Source organism: Protomyctophum bolini (genome assembly GCF_963924005.1).
Source record: "Protomyctophum bolini genome assembly, chromosome: 23".
Lineage (NCBI taxonomy): Eukaryota > Metazoa > Chordata > Actinopteri > Myctophiformes > Myctophidae > Protomyctophum > Protomyctophum bolini.
Window position 1 is genome coordinate 3961622 of NC_137884.1, and position 24214 is coordinate 3985835.

Here is a 24214-nt window from a genome sequence, read left to right on the forward strand (position 1 = left end):
TCATAGGTCGTCGTCGTCGTCGTCCTCGCTGAAGCTGCTCCGGCGGCTGCTCTCCTTGGAGCCGCAGCCGTCGGCGCCCGGAGAGCCGGCCGAGAGGAGCGGGTCGGCGCCGAACGGCGACAGCGGGTCGTCCATGAGGATCTCGTCCAGCCGGTGCTCCTCCTTGAGCGTGACGCTGAAGAAGTCCGTGAAGTGGGACAGCGGGTCGGAGAACGTGGTGGAGCCGTCGTCGTGGCTCGCGACCGCCGCGTGGTCCTGCTGCGACGCCGGGACAATCTCCTGCATGGCGGCGGTGGTGGCCGTGGCGGCGGTGGCCGTCCTTTGGAGGTAGTCGCTGTTAGAGAGGTCCTCCTGGTAGAGAGGAGGGGGCTGCTGGGTCTGGGGAGGCAGAGGCTGGTGCTGCTGTTGTTGTTGTTGTTGTTGTTGCTGCTGTTTGAACTCCACAGTCCCCTGCAGGGCGCTGGCCATGTTGGGGAGGCCATGAGCTCGGGCCTGGATCTCCAGTTCCTGGGAAAACAAGAGAGTTGTATAGTTAAAGTTGTGGGGTGTTTTAATAAGATTATTATATATTAGAGCGGTGCCCATTTGAACTGGCCTACTTGGAACAATGCAAGTTGAAAATGAACGCCCCACCCGGTTATTATGTCCCTTTTTATGCCCATATATGGAGTTATTTGCCAGGCATGCCCAAATATGGAGTCTATATGCGGATGTATGCAGAGCTTCTGTGTCCCTTTATTCCTATAGGGGTTATGTGTCAGGCATGGCCAAATATGGAGTGTTGTGATGTCAGAACAGGCCAGCTCCATATGGACCCTGCAGGGCAGGAGCCTTGTCCAGAGCCCGGGCAGATGCCTTTTGTGGCGGTTCTTGACAACCGTGTGTGTGTCCGACCGACACCGGGCACTGCACTCCCTGTGGGGGTGTTGAACGCGTGTGTCGAATTTGAAGTCGGTGGGGCGTACGTACGGTTCTCGAGTTACGTGGATTACAGCCGTAGGTGCATTTATAGAAATAGATAGATAGATAGATAGATAGATAGATAGATAGATAGACAGACATCATGGCAAGCTCTCCAAACTACTGGTCCTATTTTGGCATGACATTATAGAAATGTCTTATACAAATTCAAAGATAGCACGGATGGATAGCCAATCTAAAAGTGTATAATACATTGCATTGTAATGCACGACTCCCAAGCTTGCTATTTTCGATGGACAAAGTTGGCCAAAACATTGTCGTATGATGGAGTATATGTAATGTATAGGCTTGTGGTTATAGAAGTCGTCGTGGTTATAGAATTCTTCAACTGAATTGTATTTTTTATTAGTTTGTTTAAGGGACAATATTCAATCAATATATTGCACAGGTGAGATACCTAAACGATAATTCCTTTGGGGGATTCACAGTTCAAAGCCCATGTACAGTATACACATGATGATGCATTATTATGAGCCCAAAACGTGTGCACACACACACACACACACACACACACACACACACACACACACACACACACACACACACACACACACACACACACACACACGCACGCCCTGCTCCAGCCCATGTCAGGTCAATGATGACTGATGGTGAGGAGAAAGTGCTTCACAAAATGGCCTATATAATACAATAGATCTTCACGTCACATAGCGTCATGTGTTTGGAGTTGGACCACTACGTATTAACCACAGTCATCTTCAAACCTCCGCTGTGTGTAAGACCCCAGGGCTGCGGCGTTCCGTGACTCAAAGCATAATAAACACACCCCGGGGAGCAGTTAGTGACAGAATAATGACATTGAGTCCCCCCCTCCCTCCCACCGTGCCTCTCATCAATCAATCAGTTGGAGCAGGTCACCAATAGCGATGACACAAATTCGGCAGCGGAGTCATTCAAGGACCACCCACCACAAGATACGATTGCAGAGTTTCCATTAACTATATTATGCTCTCAAATACTGTGCGGTATATGATGACAAAACCCGCAGATTTATATGCTCACAATAGGTGAAATGTTAAATATGTATATATAAATAAAAGTGAATTTAAAATAAATTTGTTTCCCTCAGAATGACAAAAATAGCTAAAATCACGAACACCAGACTGAAATTAATCAGTTCCTTATTTAAAAAAAAAAGAAAAACAATTAGGTAAACAGTCTTACCTAGAGTATTTTGTGACATAATTCACTTTTATTATTACTTTTGATATCCCCACTCTGGACATTCTTTTTTATGCCTGGTGGGGATATGTTTTATTTCTGCTTCTGGTCAGTCCGAAATAATTACATGCATTTCCTTCTGGGAAAGGTAGGCCTACAATAGACTTTACAATAAAATGTAATAATGTATTTTAATCACAACCTGGCACCCCTATTTTATTATGTTATTAAAAAATAGCCAAAAAAAAAGGTCAATTTTTTTCTATTTGCATAGGGCTTTAAGAAAATGTGCCCCTCTCTTTTTGATACACACAAGACATTACTATTACATTGTGTGTAACGTTATGATATTATCTTCAGCGCTTAACCTCGACCGCAATATGTTGTGTATTGGCTCAGAGGGAGAGAGAGCTGTGGTGTGTATGTTGTGTATTGGCTCAGAGGGAGAGAGAGCTGTGGTGTGCGTGGGAAGCTGAGGACCCTCTCGTGTGTACACACCACGTTATAGGATCTAATCATTCGTCTGCATTCTGCAATCAGCTCTTATTTGGCCATTGTGTTCTCCTCACACAGCCCTGGTGGGCGGTTTGGACTTCAGACCATCACTGTTTAAGAGTCCTCTTGTCTGAACTAGTGTACAGTAGCTCTATTTATCACTGTTTAAGAGTCCTCTCGTCTGAACTATAGTGTACAGTAGCTCTATTTATCAGAGTAACTATAAGGTAACGGGATAGGTGGGCACTATAGGGCACGACATCTTTGCACCTCAATGTAGAATTGGCTATTTTGTCCAAAATGTTAATAATAATAATAATAATAATACTAGTAAAGTAGCCTATACATGATGAGAACGCATGCTTAAAAATTCAAGGTCTCATTTTTCTACAGTTCAAATTCAAATTGCTATACAAAACAAAAAAATGTATATCCAGTAAAAAGAAATTGGGGGAAAGGGTAAAAAATTAGGCTGATGCACTCCTTTCTTTACATATATTTTGTAACTTTTTTGCTCATTTTACATTGAAGTGCCCAGAAGCGTGCGTGCGTGCGTGCGTTGGGCTACCGCTACACCAAATCGGAGCCCACCCCAACACACAACATGTGTCCTGATGTCACTGAATTTTTTTTTTTTTACCGTAAATATAAAATATGACTAATCATCTCCATTTTGCCATAGAAATTAGAAAATGCCACTGCATGAGCTCATTTTAAATATTGTATAGAGAACATTAGGGTTATCGGGTTTGTCGGGATTCCTAGATGGAAGACTGTTATTCCACTGTAAATACATGTGGAAGGTGCTAAATGTGGACTAGTGAGCTAGATGCTAAATCACCCTCCAAGATTGACCCTATAATCCTATTGCCAATACAACAGCCTATAGACGCCACAGAGAAACGGCGTGCATGTGTGTTGCATGCTTAAATTTATGAGTTGAGAGTTTTATGAGCCCCTTGTGCTTTGCACGTTGGGAATTTGTATATACACACACACACACACGTGTATACCTATATGTTTTCTTTACAATCCGTTGAGACACGCTTTATCACTTCGCTTAAGGTGTGCATTAGCGCCGCGCGTATAAATAAACCTGAACCCTGTTTACACCAGAGAATGCGTGAACGCTATACACGCGTATTACATATACCTGGATCCTGAGGAGCAGTCTCCTGTTCACTTGTTCCAGTTTCTTCTGTCTGCTCTCCAGCTCTCTGGCGTGCTGCTGCTCTTTCTGCAACCACTTGATGTACTCCACCGAGGCCTTCAGGATGGTGCCTTTGTTCCAGCGCATGTCGCTGTTCACAGCCAATGAGCAAGGAAGGAAGGGAGGGGAAGAGAAAAAATAAAAACGTGTTAAAAGATAACCTTTTACACCGATGAACCACCTGGCTATAACGTCAGCAGAATCTTCTCCAAAGTATAAGAAAAAAATAAAATAAAATGAGGGGAAAAGATTATGGGTGGGGGGGCGGGTTACCTTTAACCCATTTTGTACGGGAACCCATTTTGGTGTTAGCATCATGTTTGAAAAATAGCAGATGTTTGAAAAATAGCAGATCTACAAGCTCATAGCGCGCCACCGAGTGGCGCGCTACGAGCTTGTAGGTCTGCTATTTTTGAAAAATCGAAGAGCGACTGACATTTTTAGAATCTGATCTCAGGTTAATCAGACCAGTGTATGTACAGTGGAAACCTCGTATGAATCTGATCTCAGGTCAGAATGGGTTAAGGCAGAAAGACATTTTTTCCCCTCACTTTCTTTTCTTTTATGATATGAATAAGCGGACGGTGATATACACAGGGGTGCAATTATTCATCCTTGGACATGAGGCGCGGACACTCTGAATGAGAGGTTTTAATAGAATAGTTAAGTATGTGCACGTAGAGAAAAGAAAGAAGTCCATTCTCCCTGCCCTCCTTGTTCGGTAAAATTAACCCATTCTGACCGGGCACCCATTTTGGTGTTAGCATCATGTTACGCTTTATGTATTGAAAAATAGCAGATCTACAAGCTCGTATCGCGCCACTCGGTGGCGCGATACGAGCTTGTAGATCTGCTATTTTTGAAAAATTCGAAGAACGACTGACATTTTTAGAATCTGATCTCAGGTCAGAATGGGTTCATCAGACCAGTGTGTGTCCCGTGGAAACCTCGTATGAATCTGATCTCAGGTCAGAATGGGTTAATCCCCGGGTTTAAAATAGGTGAGGAAGAAAGAAGTGAAGTGCGAAGACAGAGCAGGGGAGAGAGAGAGAGAGCGAGAGCGGAGGTGGAAATGGAAAAATTGGACTTTAGGTGGCAGAGTGCAAGTCGTTCTCTCTCAGATATTATTGCTTTTTCTCTTTAAGGAAGAAGGTGTATATAAGGTAGTCAAATTGTCCTGTTCTTTTGGAGTGAGACGTCGGTCTGCTTCCGAGCTAATAATCTCCTTTTCATTCCGTGTTAATGGCCGACGCTAACCTCCCATTTACAATTGGAATCAGAGTTCAGTTGCACACAGGAAGGAGGCGAGCGGGGGAGAGGGAAGGAAGGTCAGCGGGTTTCAGTTCAAAGTATTCAACCCCAGTACTTGAGTCAAAGTATCTATAGATGTTCCTGCATGGTCATATTATGAAAGCTACAAGCTATTCATTCTGGACAAATAATTAACCACTTAAGCTGCATTTTATCATTTCTACACAATGGTGTCATGCAAAAATAGTGATCTACATAGAGCGTCGCAGTCCCGCCACCCTTTCAGAACGACGAGGCAGCTGGAAATAATTCCCCATTCATTTTTTTTCCCCATAGGCGTTTAAAAAAGTATTTATTTAAAGGTCTGTATAAGCCTCGGACAAAGCCAACAACCGAGTTGACAGAACATGACAATAAATATTTTTTGGGGGGGGCCAAACAAATAATTTGAAAGAAGAAAAACTAAAAGAAAAAAAAGTGTTGTAGGCCTACCCTGCTGCCCTTTTCTTCTTCTTTCTAATTATTAATTAATATTAATTACTGTGCGACTAATAGCCGAGGACATTAGGGACGAAAATCAATGTGATAGATGAACTGAATCATGATGAAAGATGAACTGAATTATGTTTTAGGCGGATTATGAAGCACTTTACTTATTTACTCTGTCATGATAGACAAACAGAATATGCATTGTGTTTAGGTAGACTATGAAGCACTTGGATTTTCTATATGCACTATTCTATTCTATTCTATTCTATTCTATTCTATTAATTTGTTCGGCCCAAAAATCATTGTCATGATTTGTCAACTCGGCTGTTGGCTTAAATGTCTTTAAATAAATACTTTTTGAAACGTCTATGGGAACAAATTATGGGGAATTATTTCCTGGTGCCCTCATCGTTCTGACTGTGATGCTCTATAAGCTCAAAATGACCAGGGACATGATGGACATCAGATAAAGCAAGGCACTCAGACATGCGAGGGACCAAAACTATAGGCCTACAGGTGCTAGAAAACAGTAGGGATGCAACTGTTAATGAAATTAAACGATTTAATCAATTATATATTTAAAAAAATATATATATATATATATATATATATATATATATATATATAATTTAATACAAATCATAAATTAATCAATAGTTATTTTGGGCGTGTCATTGTTGCAAAAAAAAAGGAAAAGAAAGAAAGCGTCAAAACATGCTTTGAGATTATTTGATTCATCAAAAAAAGTGATCAATTGAATAATCGCTAAGAAAACGTATGGATAGTTGGGCAGCCTCAGAAGACAGATGTGCAACTCACGGGTCATTGGATTTGGGTATGAGCGTCCCCAGCTCTTTGATCCTGTAGTTGATGTTATATCGTCTCCTCCTTTCAACTGGGAGAAAGAAACACAGGGCGGGACGTTGTGATAAGACAGGGCGCGGCATTCTGGTCTACACAGCTTAATGCATTTTGTGGTGATGGTTTGTGACGGCGTCCCAGAGACACTTACTCAAATTATGGTTGTCCTTCTTCTGGCGTTCTTTGGCCATCACCCTCGTGTCGTTATGATGATCTGTTTCGCAAAGAGAAACACATTGATTAGCCAAAGACATCCCCACAGGGTTTCTTCTGTTGTTCTTTTTGCTTTTGTTAGCAGACAGTAAGTATGTGTGTGTGTGTGTGTGTTCGTGAGACACACTCAGGGTCAGATAGAGTGTGGACTTGCGTAAGTCTACACATTACAGACACAAGGCTTGACCTCTTCTCACACATACACGGACGAACGAATGCACGCACACACGCAAGCGCGCACGCGCACCCCTGCAGTGAAAGAGCTCAGTTTATCCCCTCCAGCATGTCTGTAGTTCACGGTGGGGAAAAAAAGGAAAATAGCTGTTTGTCCCTTTTTTTTGGTCCAAAACTCAGCCTGTATTTAAGGCAGTTCAGCCAATTCGCTAATCTGTCCCCAAAGCAAGGGGACAGGAATGCTAAGGCGTCCATATTTGCATTCACATTCTTCCAAATTACATAATTGGGGACCTAAGATTGGATTGCCCAATTTGTCTCTGTTGATTCAATCAAGGCATTTTAAATTCCGTGTAACGGCACCATTGTCCGCACGGCAAAGTCGAAGGGGGGGGTGGGGGGGATGGCAATTTACTTATTTTCTCGTCGAGAGTGAAGAGCACTTCAGGCATCCTTTCTATTTCCTAAATCAATTAAGCTTCTTTTGCTTGATGCATGACATTCATAAGAATTCTCTCAAAGAGGTCTTTGTGGGATTTAAGCTTCCCTCCTTTTTTTTCCCCCGTTCCCGTTGTGCGACACAAAAGTCTACACGTTTCTTCAGCGCTGTGAAAACAACCAAAGACAATCAGCCTCCCATGCGGAACCGTCGGCCACAGTGCCTCGATTGTTGTTCGGCCAGACACCGGACCGGAACGCGACAAAATCAACTTACTACACGTCGACGTGTTGGCTCGACACCAGCAATTGGATCTGATGTCGTCCAAACAAGTAGACATTTACGGTCAATGCTTATGTGCTGTTATATAGTCTCACGTAGGCAGTCTATTGGAGATCTTGGCCTATATGCCGATACATCTGGTGACATCTAAAATTCAATGTAGGGCCTAAAACTGGCTGGATCTCAATCTCGAAACAACCAAAGAAATAACCACATATTTACAGAAAAATGCTAAGACAATTTTCTCTCCGCTCTTATATAGTCTGTACGTTGAATTTCAGTTTCCTCTCATGTTTTTGTATAGGCGGAGATCTCTGATCATCTGATATAGTGTACTGTATGCACAAAAATAGCAGATCTACAAGCTCATAGCGCGCCACCGAGTGGCGCGCTACGAGCTTGTAGGTCTGCTATTTTTGAAAAATCGAAGAACGACTGACATTTTTATAATCTGATCTCAGGTCAGAATGGGTTCATCAGACCAGTGTGTGTCCAGTGGAAACCTCGTATGAATCTGATCTCAGGTCAGAATGGGTTAAGGGTCATTCATAAAGTCATTCTTACAGAAATGCCTTCTTCTTATGAACCGTTCAGAAACCTGCGTAGAGTACCTATATACACCAATGTGCTGCCGTATCATTGTCAACAGACTGCACTTTGTTTTGCCTCTTGCCTATAGTGTATATTGTGTCGTACTGCTCACTGTAAATACAGTTGTCCAAACTGGGACAATGTTCGTCGAGGAAAACTAAATGGAAACTAAATGAAAACAAAAGCTATGATGAGTGACTAAAACTAAGGCTAAATATATTGACAAATTTCGTCAACAAATAAAAACTAGACTATAAAATGTTAAGAAGTGGACAAGAGACCCATTATAAGTCCCTTTAACATGCTGTATAGGTTGCATGCTGAAAATAGCAGATCTACAAGCGCAACAACGAGTCGCAGCGTATGCTCATATACCTGTGCATAGACAGGTATGAGTGCATACCTGCGTGTATTCCCTTTTTACTGTGAGCTTTGGCGGGTTAGAGATGTGGGACTCCGCCGTGAGGGGCATTCATACCTTCATGATGTTCACCCCCATAGACGTCCAGCATGCTACTGCTCAGTGACACCTAGAGAGAGAGAGAGAGAGAGAGACAGGAGGAAGTGAGAGTCAGGGGAGAGAGAGAGTGATTGGGAAAGAGAAAAAGTGAAAGAAAAAGGGGTGGTATAGAATTACAGAGCAGAGGGAAAGACACGGAAGAGAGGTGAAGGAGAAGAGGATTGAAGAAGATATGAGAGAGAGAGAGAAAGAGAAAGAGGGGACAGAAATTGAGATGGCGCGTGTCATTCATTCTGTCAATTGGAGAAACACAGTATAGAAACACATTAACGTTTTACGAGCACCACCAGAGCCGCCGCCACCCCCCCCCCCACGCACGCATGCACACGTGCACTGAACACAGTAAAATCCTCAGTGTTCATTTATCCATTTGTAACTCAAAGTGTACAAATCTTAAGTTTAAGTTAAATTAACACTTTTCATTGTGCATTCATACTTCAATCAAAGCCAACGTACAGACCCAGTTGTTCTGATCTGGAGGACGGGCCTTGCGTGAGTGTTCTAGCCTAACCCTGCAGAGTGTCACAATGTGCCTGTTTAAGGACAGAGGATGATACTTTTTGTCCCTATATCCCTGGCAGGCAGTGCAGTGATGCCTGTGCAAACAGTTGAAGAGGCTTGTTCACGTAATTAATGTCAAAACTTATTAAAGCACAGCAGCGTGCCTATAACTTAAGCCCCGGGTTGACGAAAGTATATCACACCTCTTTACAGGCGGACCTATCCATATTTGAGTAATACTGAATGACAAGTACTTTTCTTTTTCGTTTGTTGAGGGGCCTCCGTTTAATGTTTGTCCTGTCTAGACAAACATTAAAAACGCCATTGACAGTGGACAGAGTTTAATGTTTGTTTTGTCACTGAGACAAACATTAAATGCCATTAACAATGAACAGAGTTTAATGTTTGTTTTGTCCGTCACTGAGCAAATCGGCATATACATGTCAAGTTAATATATTGTGATGATGTAAGATGATAAGGGTTGGTATAGAGTGCCCCTCACTTCGCACGGGTGTGATTTATTTCACAAAGCGTGGTTCTGTCCCATTAGAGTAACTCGCAGTGGAGGAGTGAGGAGTACACAAAGAAGCACACCAGAAGCCTCACAAGCGCTACTGAAGATGTCCCTTGTTTATTCTAAAGGCCATTATCACGATACACCCCCGCACCACCCCCATGGTCCCGGGGCGTGGGCTTGACCCGGTGCGCCGGGTGGCCTTGATCTGCCTTTGCCACCATTATCAGAAGCCCCTCGGCTCTGAAGGGGCTTCCAACACAGAGGCCGCCTTGTGTGTTGAAAATAGCCTCGCCGTTATACATGAGAAGCGGTGGTTTTGGGTCAAGTGGCCGAACAGAGGCAAAACTGTTTTCCTAGGCGAAGACGCTCTCCCTGGGAAAACATGTGTGGAGCGCTGCGATAACGGCTGCCTTTTCACCGACACTGGTGGAGAATGTGGCGATTCGGCACGCTCGCACGACACACACACACCCGTGTCTAATCCCCCAGCGCTTTGCGTGCGTTGCCGCGCTTCTGTTCGGGGCCAATTTTATCCACTAGGGCGTGTACTGTGAAATCTGTCTCCTAAAAGAGTGTAAAACCTGATAAGGATGGAGGTCAGACCGTGAGGATGATGGGAAAATGGAGGGTACTATAGGGTTAGAGGACATGCAAGGGAGGAGGGGCATGGAGAGGAAGAGGAAGAGGACGCAAGAGGACAGAAAAAGACGCTAAGATATAAGAAGGGGAAATGAGAATGGAAGGGAAGAGCAAACATGAAACAAGAAAGAGACGAGCAAAATAACCACAGATTATTTGGTTTGGTTTGGTTTGGGGTGAGTTAGAAGTTAGAAGAAGTGCTTATAAGAATGGAAGAATGCAGTGTTGACTGCGTCCCTATACAGAAATGGCTCAGATCCATCCATCTGGCACCCGCCCCCCCGTCCCTGGATGTGCAGAAACGGCAAAGCGACCTGGCACATTTCACTGTATGACTATAACTAGGGCAAAATTTATCCTTTTTAGGCACCAACATCTTCTGAACATTGTTTCTGAAAATCATTTCTGAACGAGCCAGTGGGGAGACCATGCATTAGTCCAAGCCGCCCCTATTCCTCTGTCATTTGCTCTTCGATTGCCCCCTTCCTCCCTCACTCCCCCCTTTGCCTTGCATAGCTCTATCCTACCTCCTCTGTCACAGTTCCTCAGCATGTGCAGTATGTATATGCATGTAATATGTATGGATGTAGGGTTCTTTGTCTGCCAGCAGTCCCTGTCTCTGCCTACTTGCACGCAAGGCGTTAGGCCTGGATTCCACTGTGTTGTCTTGGAATCCCAAAGTTTGACAAGTCCTCTTTCAGCCACACGCATACCACCGTATTAAGGTTCAGGTGTGTCAGCCGAATGGATCTCTTGTCCCAGAATTCCGTTTTTCAAAATGTCGTCCGTCTGCCTGCATGCGAATCGCACGGGGCACACATGTCCTCAATGGCCATCTCTGCCATTTGTCGGAATGTATCGTCTGAATCACAGCTATTGCAATGTCTTGTTTATGCCCCTATGTAACAGTTATGCAAGTGGTGTTCTTATAACCTATACCTTGTTGTATGGCGAATAGAGAAAGCTTGTTCATATGCTTTTGCTTTCGCTATTTTTGAGGGCTCCTATGCCCAGCTTTGTGTGTTTGTGTGTACCACGAATGCGACGATTTGATTGGCTGAGCACGGAATGTGATGATGTATGATGATGTATGATGGTAAGAGCGCCCCTCACTTCACACAAGTGTGATTTTTTTGTATTACTTTTTGAGGGGCGCCAGCCCCTCCAATGCATGGCTTTTGAAGATTACGTCATGTCAGTCTGTTGCTGCGTTCACACGGGCCGATGAAACGATGCAAGCCAGCGACGGGAAGCTACGAAGCGGCAATGATGCGTGAAGCTGCCGCACATTATGCTGTGATGCGTTTTTTGCATGGTTTCATCTGTCGTCTGAACGCACCATATATGGACTTTGTTTAGAGCACTTATGACGAAAACCGAATGGCAGCCATGAAGTCTATGGACTTTTAATGTTTGTTTAGGGCAGCCGTTAAATAAACATTGATGTGAGACATCATGTGGCCGATAATAGATACAGTGGGCGCCCCTCACTTCACACGAGTGTATTTTTTTTTACCTATTTGATGATTTTTGGGGTGATTCATAATGAATGTCCAAAATAGCGATACCAGGGACTGACTTATTTAGACAGTATGTAGAATGGGTACATTTCAAACAAAAGCGCAGGTCAATACTAAAACTGTTACTCTGGACACACCATGATTACTCACACTTGTTTTACAACAGGGTGCAGCGTTTTCCATTCATCAGAAAACTTCACCAAAGAGTTATGCCTATATGCATTCACATGGAATCAGGCACGCGGTAGGTATAGGCGGCAAACGGCAAAACCTGCCGGACGGCACGGAACGGTAAAAAAAGATTCAATATTTTAACATTGATGCCGTCTGCCGCTATACCGTCGCCGGTTCTGGCTTCCAGGCTGCCGCGCCGTCCTGTTCCGTTGACCGCCCTGCTCCCGCTCAGTAAATAAATAACACAATGACTTCCCCTTTGCCGTCTACCGCCTTTGCCTGATTCCATGTGAATGCAGCATCACTTGTTTCAGGTTTTCTTTATCGTTCATTTCCAAGCATTTCATAGCTGTTCTATAGCCGATGACACTGTCAACTTACAGTAGTATCCTGATGCAGCTTTAGTTAAATAGATTTTCCGAGGGGTGGGTGCCCCTCCTACGCCCAGCTTTATGTGTATCGGTGTGTACCGCGGAATGTGACGATTTGATTGGCTGAGTACGGCATGTGATGATGTATGATGATAAGAGCACCCCTCATTTCACACAAGTGTGATCCCCCCCCCCCCCCTAATTAATTTGCCTATACTGTTGAGAAATGTGAGAAATGCTGCTAAGCCCTGGTCCTTGGCCGGATGAACTTTGACTCATCTCTGGACTTAAGCTGACCTCACTCTAAAGACAGGTCCTCCGATTCCCAAGCTAGTCAAGCCTGAGTGTTCATGTTGTGGGCCGGAGGAAGCTCTCATACCTCTTTGAGGCAGAGAAAAATCATTAGTTATGCAACCCAAGTTGAACCCTCTCACCGCAGCTGCAAATAATGAAACTAGCGGCCAAAATCAAGACCCCGTCGATGGGTGTGGACTGTGGACATCGCTCGCTCATACTGTAGCTGTTAGCAAAGGTTAATGTGTGCCATACTTACGTTGTTTTGCATCATCATGTTAGACTCCATGCAATCCAATCCTCCATCATTGAAACCGGACTCGAGACTAATCAGGTCATCGATAACTTCATCCATTGGAAACTGAAAGAGAACAGTAATTACAGTGTACTCGTGGACAGACTGTTGATAGGTAGATACATAAATGAATAGACACACTAGGTTCTATGACACAGTAAAATCCTGGGTGTATTTATCCATACAGAAATGCTGTCCACGAGTGGTCCTCATAGAGAGAATCCTCATAACATAAAAAATAAGAAAATATGGCATGAAAAGAAAGAGGAGGGTGGGTTGGTTGGACTAATCCAAAAACAGAGGAGTAGGCCTATTTATTTCCCCCTGCCACCATGTCTTGAAGTTGATTAACAAGACAGCTATGTGATGAGAAAGATTTCCCCCTGTTTATCAAACTGTTATCAAACTAGTTTCCACATCACATTCTGGAGGATCTTCTTTTTTTTCCCTAATCAGAATTGCCATGTCTGAAGTTATTGACGAGCACAGCAGAGACAAGGAGAATCAATAATGACAACACATTGTTGACTGGATGACTGGAGTGACTGGGAGGGTCATTATTCTTTGTAAACGTCAAATAGACAATGCTGCAGATTTATTTATTTTTTAAATGGCTGTGGTTCTGTACGGATCACGGTCTCGCATGCTTTTGTGCTGTGCTGATGGTCCTTCCAAATGAAGTGTTATCTATTTGCATAGTGGCGGTGATTATGTCAGCTTTGAACCACTCTCTTGCAAATTACACGTGACATGGAATATAGTTCCTCAGGGATGGTACTGCTTGCTGTGGAAATGTAGGCCTACTGTAGGGTTGCTGAGAAATGCACATGTTCATCTGTATACAACTGAACTGTGGTTCATACGTAGATATTTCAGTCTTTCCCCCCATTTACTACAAGGCACACAAGTCCATTCTTCGACTTCGAAACACGCAGCAATGCAGTACGGATGATTATTTATTGTAATTATTTTGCCACTTGTTATGGCTGCTCTCAGATATAGCTGAATTCACTCGTCTGTATTTTCACGTATATACAGTTTGGTTCACGCCGGTTCACTCACCTCGCTGTCGTGATTGGCCAGGGTGAGCAGGGTGACGGGGCTGTTGGGGTTGCTGCCGTCGCTGACGGAGGCCATGTGTCCGTTCCTCATGATGGGCACGGCGGCCAGCGGCTGGCCCGGGGCGTGGGGGTGCGGCACGACGTGGCCAGGCCCGCCCGCGGCCGCCAGTTTGGAGCCAAGCGTCAGGTACTGCTTCACCTGCTGCTGACTCTGGGTCTGCTGGATGTGGAACTTTGAGCTCTCCAGGTGGTTCTGTACCTAAAAAGAAAAAAAAGAAAGGAAGATGAAAGCGAGGTCGATTAACCTTCGGTTATTCACCCCCGGCAATCATTGTCCATGCAGCGATTTCCTACAGTACGTGTTACTTTAACTAGCATTGAACATTCTCAGAGTTAAATGAACACGCAGGATTTCACTCTGCATGCATTATTATGGTGTTATTTTTACACCTTTCTACCCCAGACTTTCTACACCAGTAAAACAGTCTTGGGAACAGCAGTTTGTCTCAGGCAGGTTACTGCCTACTGTGCCCATCACCAACCTCTCACCAGCCTCTCACCAACCTCTCACCATCACCAACCTCTCACCAGCCTCTCACCAACCTCTCACCATCACCAACCTCTCACCAGCCTCTCACCATCACCAACCTATCACCATCACCAGCCTCTCACCAACCTCTCACCAGCCTCTCACCAACCTCTCACCATCACCAACCTCTCACCATCACCAACCTCTCACCATCACCAACCTATCACCAGTCTCTTGAGCAGGCTTCCAACTGTGTTGGTCTTTATCTCAACGAGACGAAAACTGAATACGTAAATATATGCAAATCCAACAATAACCACATTATAAAAACACTTAACAACACTCCTCTGAAACAGGTTGATGACTACAAGTATTTGGGTTCGTATATCTTCTTACCAAAAGGACTTTCAAACTAGGAAGGGTATGGCCTGGTCAGCCTGCAATGACATGCATAAGATCTGGTCATCCCAGCTTAGTAAGATGTATATTATTATATTTAGGACGTCGTTGAGCCGATTATTCTACTCTATGGCTCCGAGACATGGACACCTTTAAAGAAACAAGAGAAACGGTTGGATGGCACTTACACCCGCCTTCTAATGAGAGCACAAAATCTGCTACAGAGCTGACAATGAGGTTATATCTTCCCTTCTTCTCTGGAGTCCTGCCTCAAAGCAGACCAGAGGTAGAAAACTGTCGTACCCTGATGTCATCGCTATAGGGACACATGCATCAGTAAGCAGGAACTGGGGATGGTAATGAAGGACCGGGAAGTCTGGCATGGCCTTGTGAAATCCATGATCTCGACCGCGGTCGAGAAATGTTGATGATGATCACCAACCTGGGGACTGCCCTTATGTCAGACCTCCCGTGCTGTGGGTTACAAATCACCCATGTTACAAATCACCCGTGCTGCGGGTTACAAATCACCCGTGGCTTCCTGTGAGGTTAGGGTTAGGGTTTGGGATAGTGTTAATTGTCGGACTAACTGGAGGTCGGGCCAATGCCACGCTACCCACTAACCTGATCAATAAGCGAACAAACAGAAACGTCATTAGGTTCGAACTTCCCTCCTCCAGGCGCAGTTACTGTAACACCCTCCATAGGAGTGCACGATTGCGTAAAATCAGAGTGAGTCACGTTTGACCGCTATCATCATCATCCTGATCAACCACATTCGAGAGTCACTGTTTTGACCACTTGCTGCATTATTATTGTCAGTTTCTTTCACATGTTTTCTGCTCCTATATAAGTTGTAGTTGTTTCTTTGCCTTTATTGATAGTAAAGACTGACAGGAAAGAGGGAGAAGGGGAGAGACATGTAGCTAAAGGTCGTCATGAACGGGACTTGAACACGCGACGCGCTGTCAGGCCAAAGCCTATAGGCTAGCAGCTATACAGTATGTGGCATGCGCCTGAACCACTTGGCCAGCGGGCGCCCCCAGTTGTAGTTGTTTTAATATAGTTTACTAATAGGCTCAATTTAAAGACATATAGGGTGCGTTTGGATATAGGCACTGAGTGCACTGGTGCCAATACAAACCAATACGTGAGTGTGCTCCTGGTGCACATATCCAAACACGTTATATGAATCTCAATTTATTTTTTCTGAAAAACGCACCAAAACTGTAACTCTGATTATCTACTTTCATTATGATAATTATGCAAAAGCGTAATCTGCCATATCATTTTTTGATACACAAATAAGTATGTAGCTGTGAGCATTGCCCCATCAACACATCCGGACCCCATAAGAATCCATACACTCACACAGATTGTACTGTGAACTACAAAAAAAAACAAAAGTAAATCGCAGCTTTGCAACAATTCTTACATTTGAAGCTCTGGTCGCGTCCCGCATCCTGTAGTAGCTACAGTCAGTTAGGTGTGGCATTCTCAGGAACGCAAATATTCTTCAGTTTGTTTTTGTTGTTTTTTTTCTCTCTCTCTCTTTTGGGGCAGCAGGTGAATTTAACAAAATCCAAATCCGCTGCTGCTGCTGCTGCTATCCTGTGTGTGCCGTCTATGGCAGTGGGCGTCTGTCCTGTCCTCTTCTCCTGTGTCTTATATAAAGGGCCCAAAGTGAACTAATTGGGCTCAAAGCCCCGAGAGGAAGCCTTTATGTTGCCTAGCGTGGTAATCACCTCAAACAGAGGGCCGACAGATGACCCAGGGTTTGATCACTGCAGGATATCTGCCTTTAGCGTCTATCAGTAATTCATCTGGACCGCCCCTTTTCTGTGTCACTGACCAACCAGCAGCTTCCTCCCAGAGCCCTCTGCAGTCTGCTCCAGGGCTTGGAGGGCAGCACAATTGACCCTTGTTCTCCCAGCGGGGGGGGGGGGGGGGCTTTAAATAACTCCCCTGATGCCATTTTTACCCTGGACATATAGTGTCAATCCAGACAAATTTCATATAGCCTCAGTTTCCCAATGAGTAAGCGTGCAAAGCTATTTTCCAAGTCGGCTTTACAAAAGTCTCCATTATCATTGTTGCGTTGTATGCAATTGCCAGGGAAAATAGATTGGGGGGGAACCTCTCATATCTAAAAATGTGTAATTCACTTTTCGGGGGGGGGGGGGGGCCCACAAAGGCCATCATTGTAGCAAGTTGCTTTATTAGTTTACGGTCTGTTAAGCTGTTTCTAAAGAACTGTATAAATAAACATTGAGTTCATTGCTTGCAATGGTTTTGTGATGCTCTTATCAATGCTGATACTGTAGTTGTCTGCTCTGTGTTCTTCAATGTACTTCCTCGAAAGGTTTTTCTTTTTTTGTATTGACTTATAAGCTGTACTATACACTGTTGACTGTACTGTAGGCGCACAGTATAGGTTTGTCAAGGGACAATGGACTATTTTATCTCTGCTGCATCGGATTGCTTAAGTTGTACGTGCATTGATGTCGGATACCTGTGCTAAGAATCTTTAACTGTAGAATGAGGATCTGTTCTCTATCACATTGTTGACTATTCTCAATACACTTTTGTGTCATTGACTCATTCATTATCTTAAAAAAAGGGGAAAAAAACTGTCTTAACTTTCGGGGCCTTAGATTAAAACAGTTCTACTGCATAACCCGTGTTCCATGCTATTAAATCCATGTTTCGGTGCTGCTTATTACGCTAAACCCGCTTTTTGTTTTATGTGTTTAATTTGACGTTTTTTAATAATTAAAAAGAAAGAGCGGATTTGTCGCGGACCTGGTGACGAGTCCGTTGCGTTATGACGACGAAACCCGGAAATCGAGCCATGCTCTGGGCTGCTAGGGCTTCTGGGAAAATGAGTCCAATGCAAGTGAACGGGGGTTTTGACTGGACTACAACAGGCTGTGATGGCTGGGGTTTTTTTTCCAAAAAGCTGCAAATACTTCGGCGTATGCTCCAAAGGCAATAGATCAATCCTGGCAGCCTAGTTAGGATGGCTATATTAACCACTTAAATATGGACTTTATTTTGTGTGAAGGACAAAACAAAAGAGAAATTAAAATTGTCAATAAAATAAACAAACACATTAATAATAAGTGATTTACAGTAAGCAAGGACAACACCATAAATCAAATGCATAGCAATTGTTATTAAATTATAATCATAAGTATAAACCAAGAACCTATCAGTATAACATTAGAATATCCAAAGATCCAAAATCAATATTCCGTACATTGAAACTAATAAACACTATACTGTAGGATATGCCAGGTCAATAATGACCTGGTATCTGTCTAGGCTAGGGCAAGTTCTACGGGCTAAGGTGGAGACTATGGCAGGAGATGGGATGGGAGTGAGTCTGCAGTTCTAATTGCATGTGTTCCAGTGCTTAAACAGATTTGTCTCTGCGTATCCCCTGGAAGTTTCTCGTGCTAGCATGTCATCTTCAGCTGGTTTGAGTAAATGATGACACCCCCATATTATAGTTCTACTGAGTTTAGGTATAGTTTTACTGAGGTTAGGGTTAGGTATAGTTTTACTGAGGTTAGATTAGGGTTAGGTTTAGGTATAGCTTTACTGAGGTTAGGTTAGGGTTAGGCTGTCAATCACAGCGACTGGCCAATCACAGCGCACCATCTACTCAAACCAGCTGAAGATTCCATGCATGCTCGCGTTTCTCAGTAGCTTAATTTGATTGGCTCAGCAGCAGATTTGAACCGTAAACACATGTGTTTCCAGTTTAAATCTGTTGTATTTAAGAAGTTAAGGTATGGATTGATTGATTGATTGATTGAATACTTTATTAACACGATTATTAACAGTATAGGTATAGGCTATAGTACAGTCAAAGGTTGTGTTATCCTTTTAGGATCACCCAAAAAAAGCCCCAGCCGGGGCAACTACAATACAAAACATAGTGGAACAAAGCTCAATAGAATCATAAGTTATATTATTTACAGCCAAACGACAGGTGGGGGGGCGTGGGTCAGACAATTTCTATCAAGTTTAATTTAGTTTAGGACTGGAGGGAATAGTATAAGTAAGTAAAAAAAAAGAACCAAAAAAGAAGAAAAAAAAACTACGAAAAGCATGAAATTCCACTTGTCAGCCGTAGATTGGCTGCAGTTATTCAGCGGCCGTCGACATAACTAACCCATTCTGACCGGGCACCCATTTTGGTGTTGGCATCATGTTATGCTTTAGCTATTGAAAAATAGCAGATCTACAAGCTCATATCGCGCCACCGAGTGGCGCGATACGAGCTTGTAGGTCTGCTATTTTTGAAAATCGAAGAACGACTGACATTTTTTAGAATCTGATCTCAGGTCAGAATGGGTTAATCAAGACCAGTGTGTTGTCCAGTGGAAACCTCGTATGAATCTGATCTCAGGTCAGAATGGGCTAAGGAACGACTCCATCACCCACAATACCCGGCTTGTCACCGGCGTCTATGGGCTCTTATATCTGGGCTGCCGAGGGCCAAACAAAATGCCAGTTGTTTCCCAATCAACATTGCTCTCTGACGAGCAGGGGCTAGAGGAAGAGATGCCAGAGCCCACACACACACACACACACACACACACACACACACACACACACACACACACACACACACACACAGTGTGTCGGCGGGATTGTCCTGGTATCACATCGGCTGCTCTCACTACTGTAAATGCCGGAGACGTGCTCATTAGCCAATTAAGCTGGGTGGTCGGGGTGGGGCGGGGCGGGGTGGGGTGGGGGGGAGCTGATTAAATTTGAGATGTAATGGCGCTTCAGTCACTGAGACCAGCCCCGACAATGGCGTGCCCTGTGCATGTGTGAAGGAGCGCCGTGTACTGACGCACAGACAAACGGGAGCAGCGAGCGAGCGAGATAACGATCTAATCTAACTATACTTTTAACCTGGCGTCCCTATTTTTGGGGGCGAGTCATTATCTATAGACGAGATAGGTTATTCTTATGCATTTATTTTATTCAGAAAATGTTTTTTTTTTTTTTTTTTTTTTTTTAAATAACATTTTGAGGAAGAGTAAAGGCCCACATGTATGCCCCCTTAAGTTGCTAAGAGAACTAGCTGGTTTTGAGTTATTGTGGCAATTGTTCATGCCCCCCCCCCCCCCCCCCCCCCCACCCCCCTACACATCCCTGCACGCACGCACGCACGCCACCACCATTGTTGATGACACCTGCTGGGGCGTTTTTCCTGACATGGTGGCTGAGAGTTTGCTGCTGGTATAACAGGGGTTGTAGGGTTTGAGCAGCCCAGTGCCCACTAAGGTCAACGTTGTATGCAAAACCTTGACCGAGAGCTGCACAATAAGTCCACTTTGTGTTAAAGAACTATCCGTCACTTGTGTGCAATTTGCAGTCCAGCACCATAACAAAAACAAAAGTGATGCTGCAAGAAAGTTTCCCATGCTTTTGCCTACCAAGAGTGCACTCCATCCTCAAATCATCTAGAAATATGACATATCAGGGCCAGATTAATTTGGACATTCAAAACGAGTTGCCTAATACATATTGGATACAGTAATACTGTCTCATGATTGAATCAGGGCACAGATTAGTTGTCATTCAGTTTGTTTTTCTAATCCCGTTAAGTAAGACTTTGCCACTGTTAGGAGACCAGCTGTGTCCTCTTAACTTCATTAGGGATGCCTAAGCCACTAAAATGAGGAATGTTACACAAATCTGAACTTCACTCTCTCTCTCTCTCTCTCTCTCTCTCTCTCTCTCTCTCTCTCTGTCTGTCTTTCTGTTTCTCATAACTACGTCAACCCTGGTGTCGATAGTTTAAAAAAAAACATTTGCAATTTCAGTCTTTGACTTTTTTTTGTAATTTTTTTTTAACAGCAGATCTACAAGTTTGCAATACATTGTTACGTGATGCTTTAGGTGCTCATAGATCTGCTAATTATGATATCGTTCTGTATGGTCCAAAACTGTGATTTTTCAGGATTCAAATGCAGAGAGCAAAAGTAGCAGATCTACAAGCACAAAACAAGCTTGCAGAATTGCTATTTGTTGAAACTTTTGTGTAACGCTGTAGTATGATATGAGTAGGTAACTGACTAATGAGGGGTAGGTAGGGCATTCATTTATGGGGGAAAACAAAAATGTTGGCAAAACACACACACACACACACACACACACACACACACACACACACACACACACACACTGTATACTATAAGTGTCACGTGCACATTGTAATACAGCTGACATCAACATTGCAGGCTGTAAAGGCATGTCAACACACAAACACACGCACGCACGCTAATCAAATCCAAGAAACGTGCAGTGTTGCTACCCCAGGAAACCATGTGTCAAAGCACTATACTAACAGCGGCCATAAAGAACTTGCACGTAATGCATGTGGAAATGTGTATTAGACACACACACAGTACCATATGATAACTCTGTTTCTGATGACAATCAACATGTCAACCTCAAAGAGAAATGACATCCATATTGCCAGCAGTCAAGTCAACCCAGAACACACAAGCCAAAGCGGAAATACCAACAGATTTAAGTTAAAAGGCTGGATAATTGGCACGTCTTGACTTCAAATTTAACAAAAACTGCCTTCTGCATTTATGCTCTTAAATTTTTAAGAGGACTATTAAGGCATTTTAGTGCAAACGCAAGACGGAGATAAAAAAAAAACTCAAACAAATGACACACTGAATCTAAAAAGAAATAAAGAAAACCCATTATGAGTATTTTAGTTGATGATTTATCTAAAGCTGTCATTGTACACAGATTCAAAGCAATGTGATTACCTTCGCATAAGCAGGTCTATGTCTTAAAAATCCCAGTGAATTGCTGCGCAAACAGGGACATAGTGTGGCAGACAAACCCACAGGTGTCTCCTCAATGAACCGTTCTTGCTTAACCTAGTTTCATTCTTGCCCAAGTTCTCCTTTCACTTCAGAAAAAAAAAGAGAAAAGGAAAAAAAAAAAAACCTGACTTATGAAACACTACATGGACAATGTAAAGCTTTGGACATAATGGACATAACCTAGCGCAGTACAAGTTTTGTATTCATTTACCACCAAAGCCCTATATGTTTTAATTTAAGGCCATGTTGACACATTTTGTGGAATGTCGTCGACCACTGAGCACTGTTCTCTCTCTCTCTCCTATCTTGAATCTACTGATAGATGGGACAAAATGTGGAACACAGCCTTTTTCTCAGGCATGCTCGCTCTGGTTTTGCTGAGCCTGCTAACCCGGCAAACAGCCGTGACCACACATCGGACAGATGGTGCAAGGCGAGAGCAGATAAGTGTGCGAAAGCAAAACTGATTCACAAAATCAGGATTTCCAACAGGGACCGACTGATGACCCATTCTGTTGTTCCGGTTGTAAAAAGCGTGCTTTCTATAAGGCCTGGTCGATTTCACACACACACACACACACACACACACACACACACACACACACACACACACACACACACACACATACACACACACGCACACGCACACGCACGCGCACGCGCACACGCACACACAGACACAGCGTACCGCATGGTGCATATACAGCAACAATGTTATACCTTTCTTTCACACCTTTTAACTCTCTCTGTTGGCGGCCTGCTTGTTAAATCACTCCATGGACTCCACACTCCACACTTTCAGTTCTGATGAATTGAAAATGGTGGTCCCTGTTGTTGTAAACAAGTGTAATGCTTTTCCCAGTGTGTGTTCATCCACAGTAACAGTTTTAATGTATTGAGTTGTGCTTTCACTTGAAATGTATACCCATTCTGCATATACTGTGAATAAATACTTCAATCAGTCAAAACACCAGATCTTATAACCTTAAGTACTATTTGGCTTTTCCTCTCTCTCTGTCCATTCCAGCGTCCCTCAGCCACCCGGCGTCATCTCAGCCTCCCAGAGCCATGGCACAACCTTCCCCCCCACCCCGTCTTCTGTGGTGGAGAGAAGTTGATCAAAGCTGAAAATACTTCGGCGTATGCTCCAAAGGTAATAAGACAATCTATAGGCAGCCTATAGGTAGGATGGTATAGGATGAATTTAAACCCCCGAAAGTGTTAAGTAAAAGTATCAATACTGCAATATAGAATTTCTCCGGAAAAGTTCGGAATTCAAAATGTACTTGAGTAAAAGTACAAAAGTATTGGTATCAAAATGTACTTGTGAAAGTACTCATTGTGCACAATGTCCCGTTTCACGTTTCGAGAGAGAGGAGATCCCGCACACTGTCTTCACATATATAGCAGTATAGTTTATTAATAAGATACTGAGTTCCAACGTTTCGATCTCACGACCTTCATCAGGTATATCCCGTTTCAAGTTTTAGAATGTATAAAAAATCTTTTGAAAATAGCAGATCTACAAGCTATGCGACGCATTGTGAACTTCCCCACCCCACCATACATCAATACATTTTCACCACATTCAACTTTCAATTTAGTTCTTATTCTAGGTACAGTAGCCTACCGGGTGCAATAGTGGAGTAAATGCCATGAACCCTATACAGTCAACCAGGTTAAATGTCTGTGTATACATTTAACGTATACATTACATGAGTGGAAATGTGTGCTTCAAAGTAACTGGAAACAACATGCTATTGAAATATAATTATTAGTATTTGAACTGAACTGAAACAACAAGTTACAACCATGATCGAACTGCACCTGCCTCTCTCTCTCTCTCCCCCCCCCCCTCCCAACACACACGCACCTGTAGGCTCTCCCTTTTCCTCACATCCAAAATAGAAACACCCACCCCTATTCCTCCTTATCTCTCTCTTATTTCAATGCATCGAATACCGTTTGCACCCCCCCCCCCCGCTCCTCTGTGTGCTTAACGCTGCCTCCCTCCAGCTCCCCTCCCCTCCTTCCAACACCCCCCCCCCCCCCAGCCTACCTGCAGCAGCTGAACCTCTGTCAGGGTGATCACTTTGACCACACAGCATCGACTCATGGCTCCAGCGCTTGGCAGCCGCGTGCGTCTCTCTCTCGCCCGCCCCAACCCAACCCCACAACCCCCCCCCCCACTCCCCCTCCCCGGCCCCTCGCGGAGCTAGGGAGAGCTGCTGCTGCAAAATAAAATAAAATACGAAGAAGAAAAAAAAAACGTCGGGACGCGAGAAGAGGGGGGAGCTGTCAACGGAACGGCGATGGTGTCTCCGTGTCTCGGGCGGCGCGTTTGCCGGGGGTTC

The 24214-nt window shown here is 43.9% G+C and overlaps 1 protein-coding gene across 1 annotated transcript; it reads right to left on the reverse strand.

Annotated features, from left to right (window-relative positions):
* On the reverse strand, window positions 1–23976 carry tfec (transcription factor EC; the record flags this gene model as incomplete). Its single annotated transcript, XM_080757795.1, is given in 9 exon segments — window positions 1–507; window positions 3812–3959; window positions 6428–6503; window positions 6621–6683; window positions 8544–8623; window positions 8625–8698; window positions 12964–13065; window positions 14062–14319; window positions 23920–23976. Coding segments are annotated over 9 exon segments (1365 nt in total).
* Window positions 23977–24214: the final 238 nt, after the last annotated feature.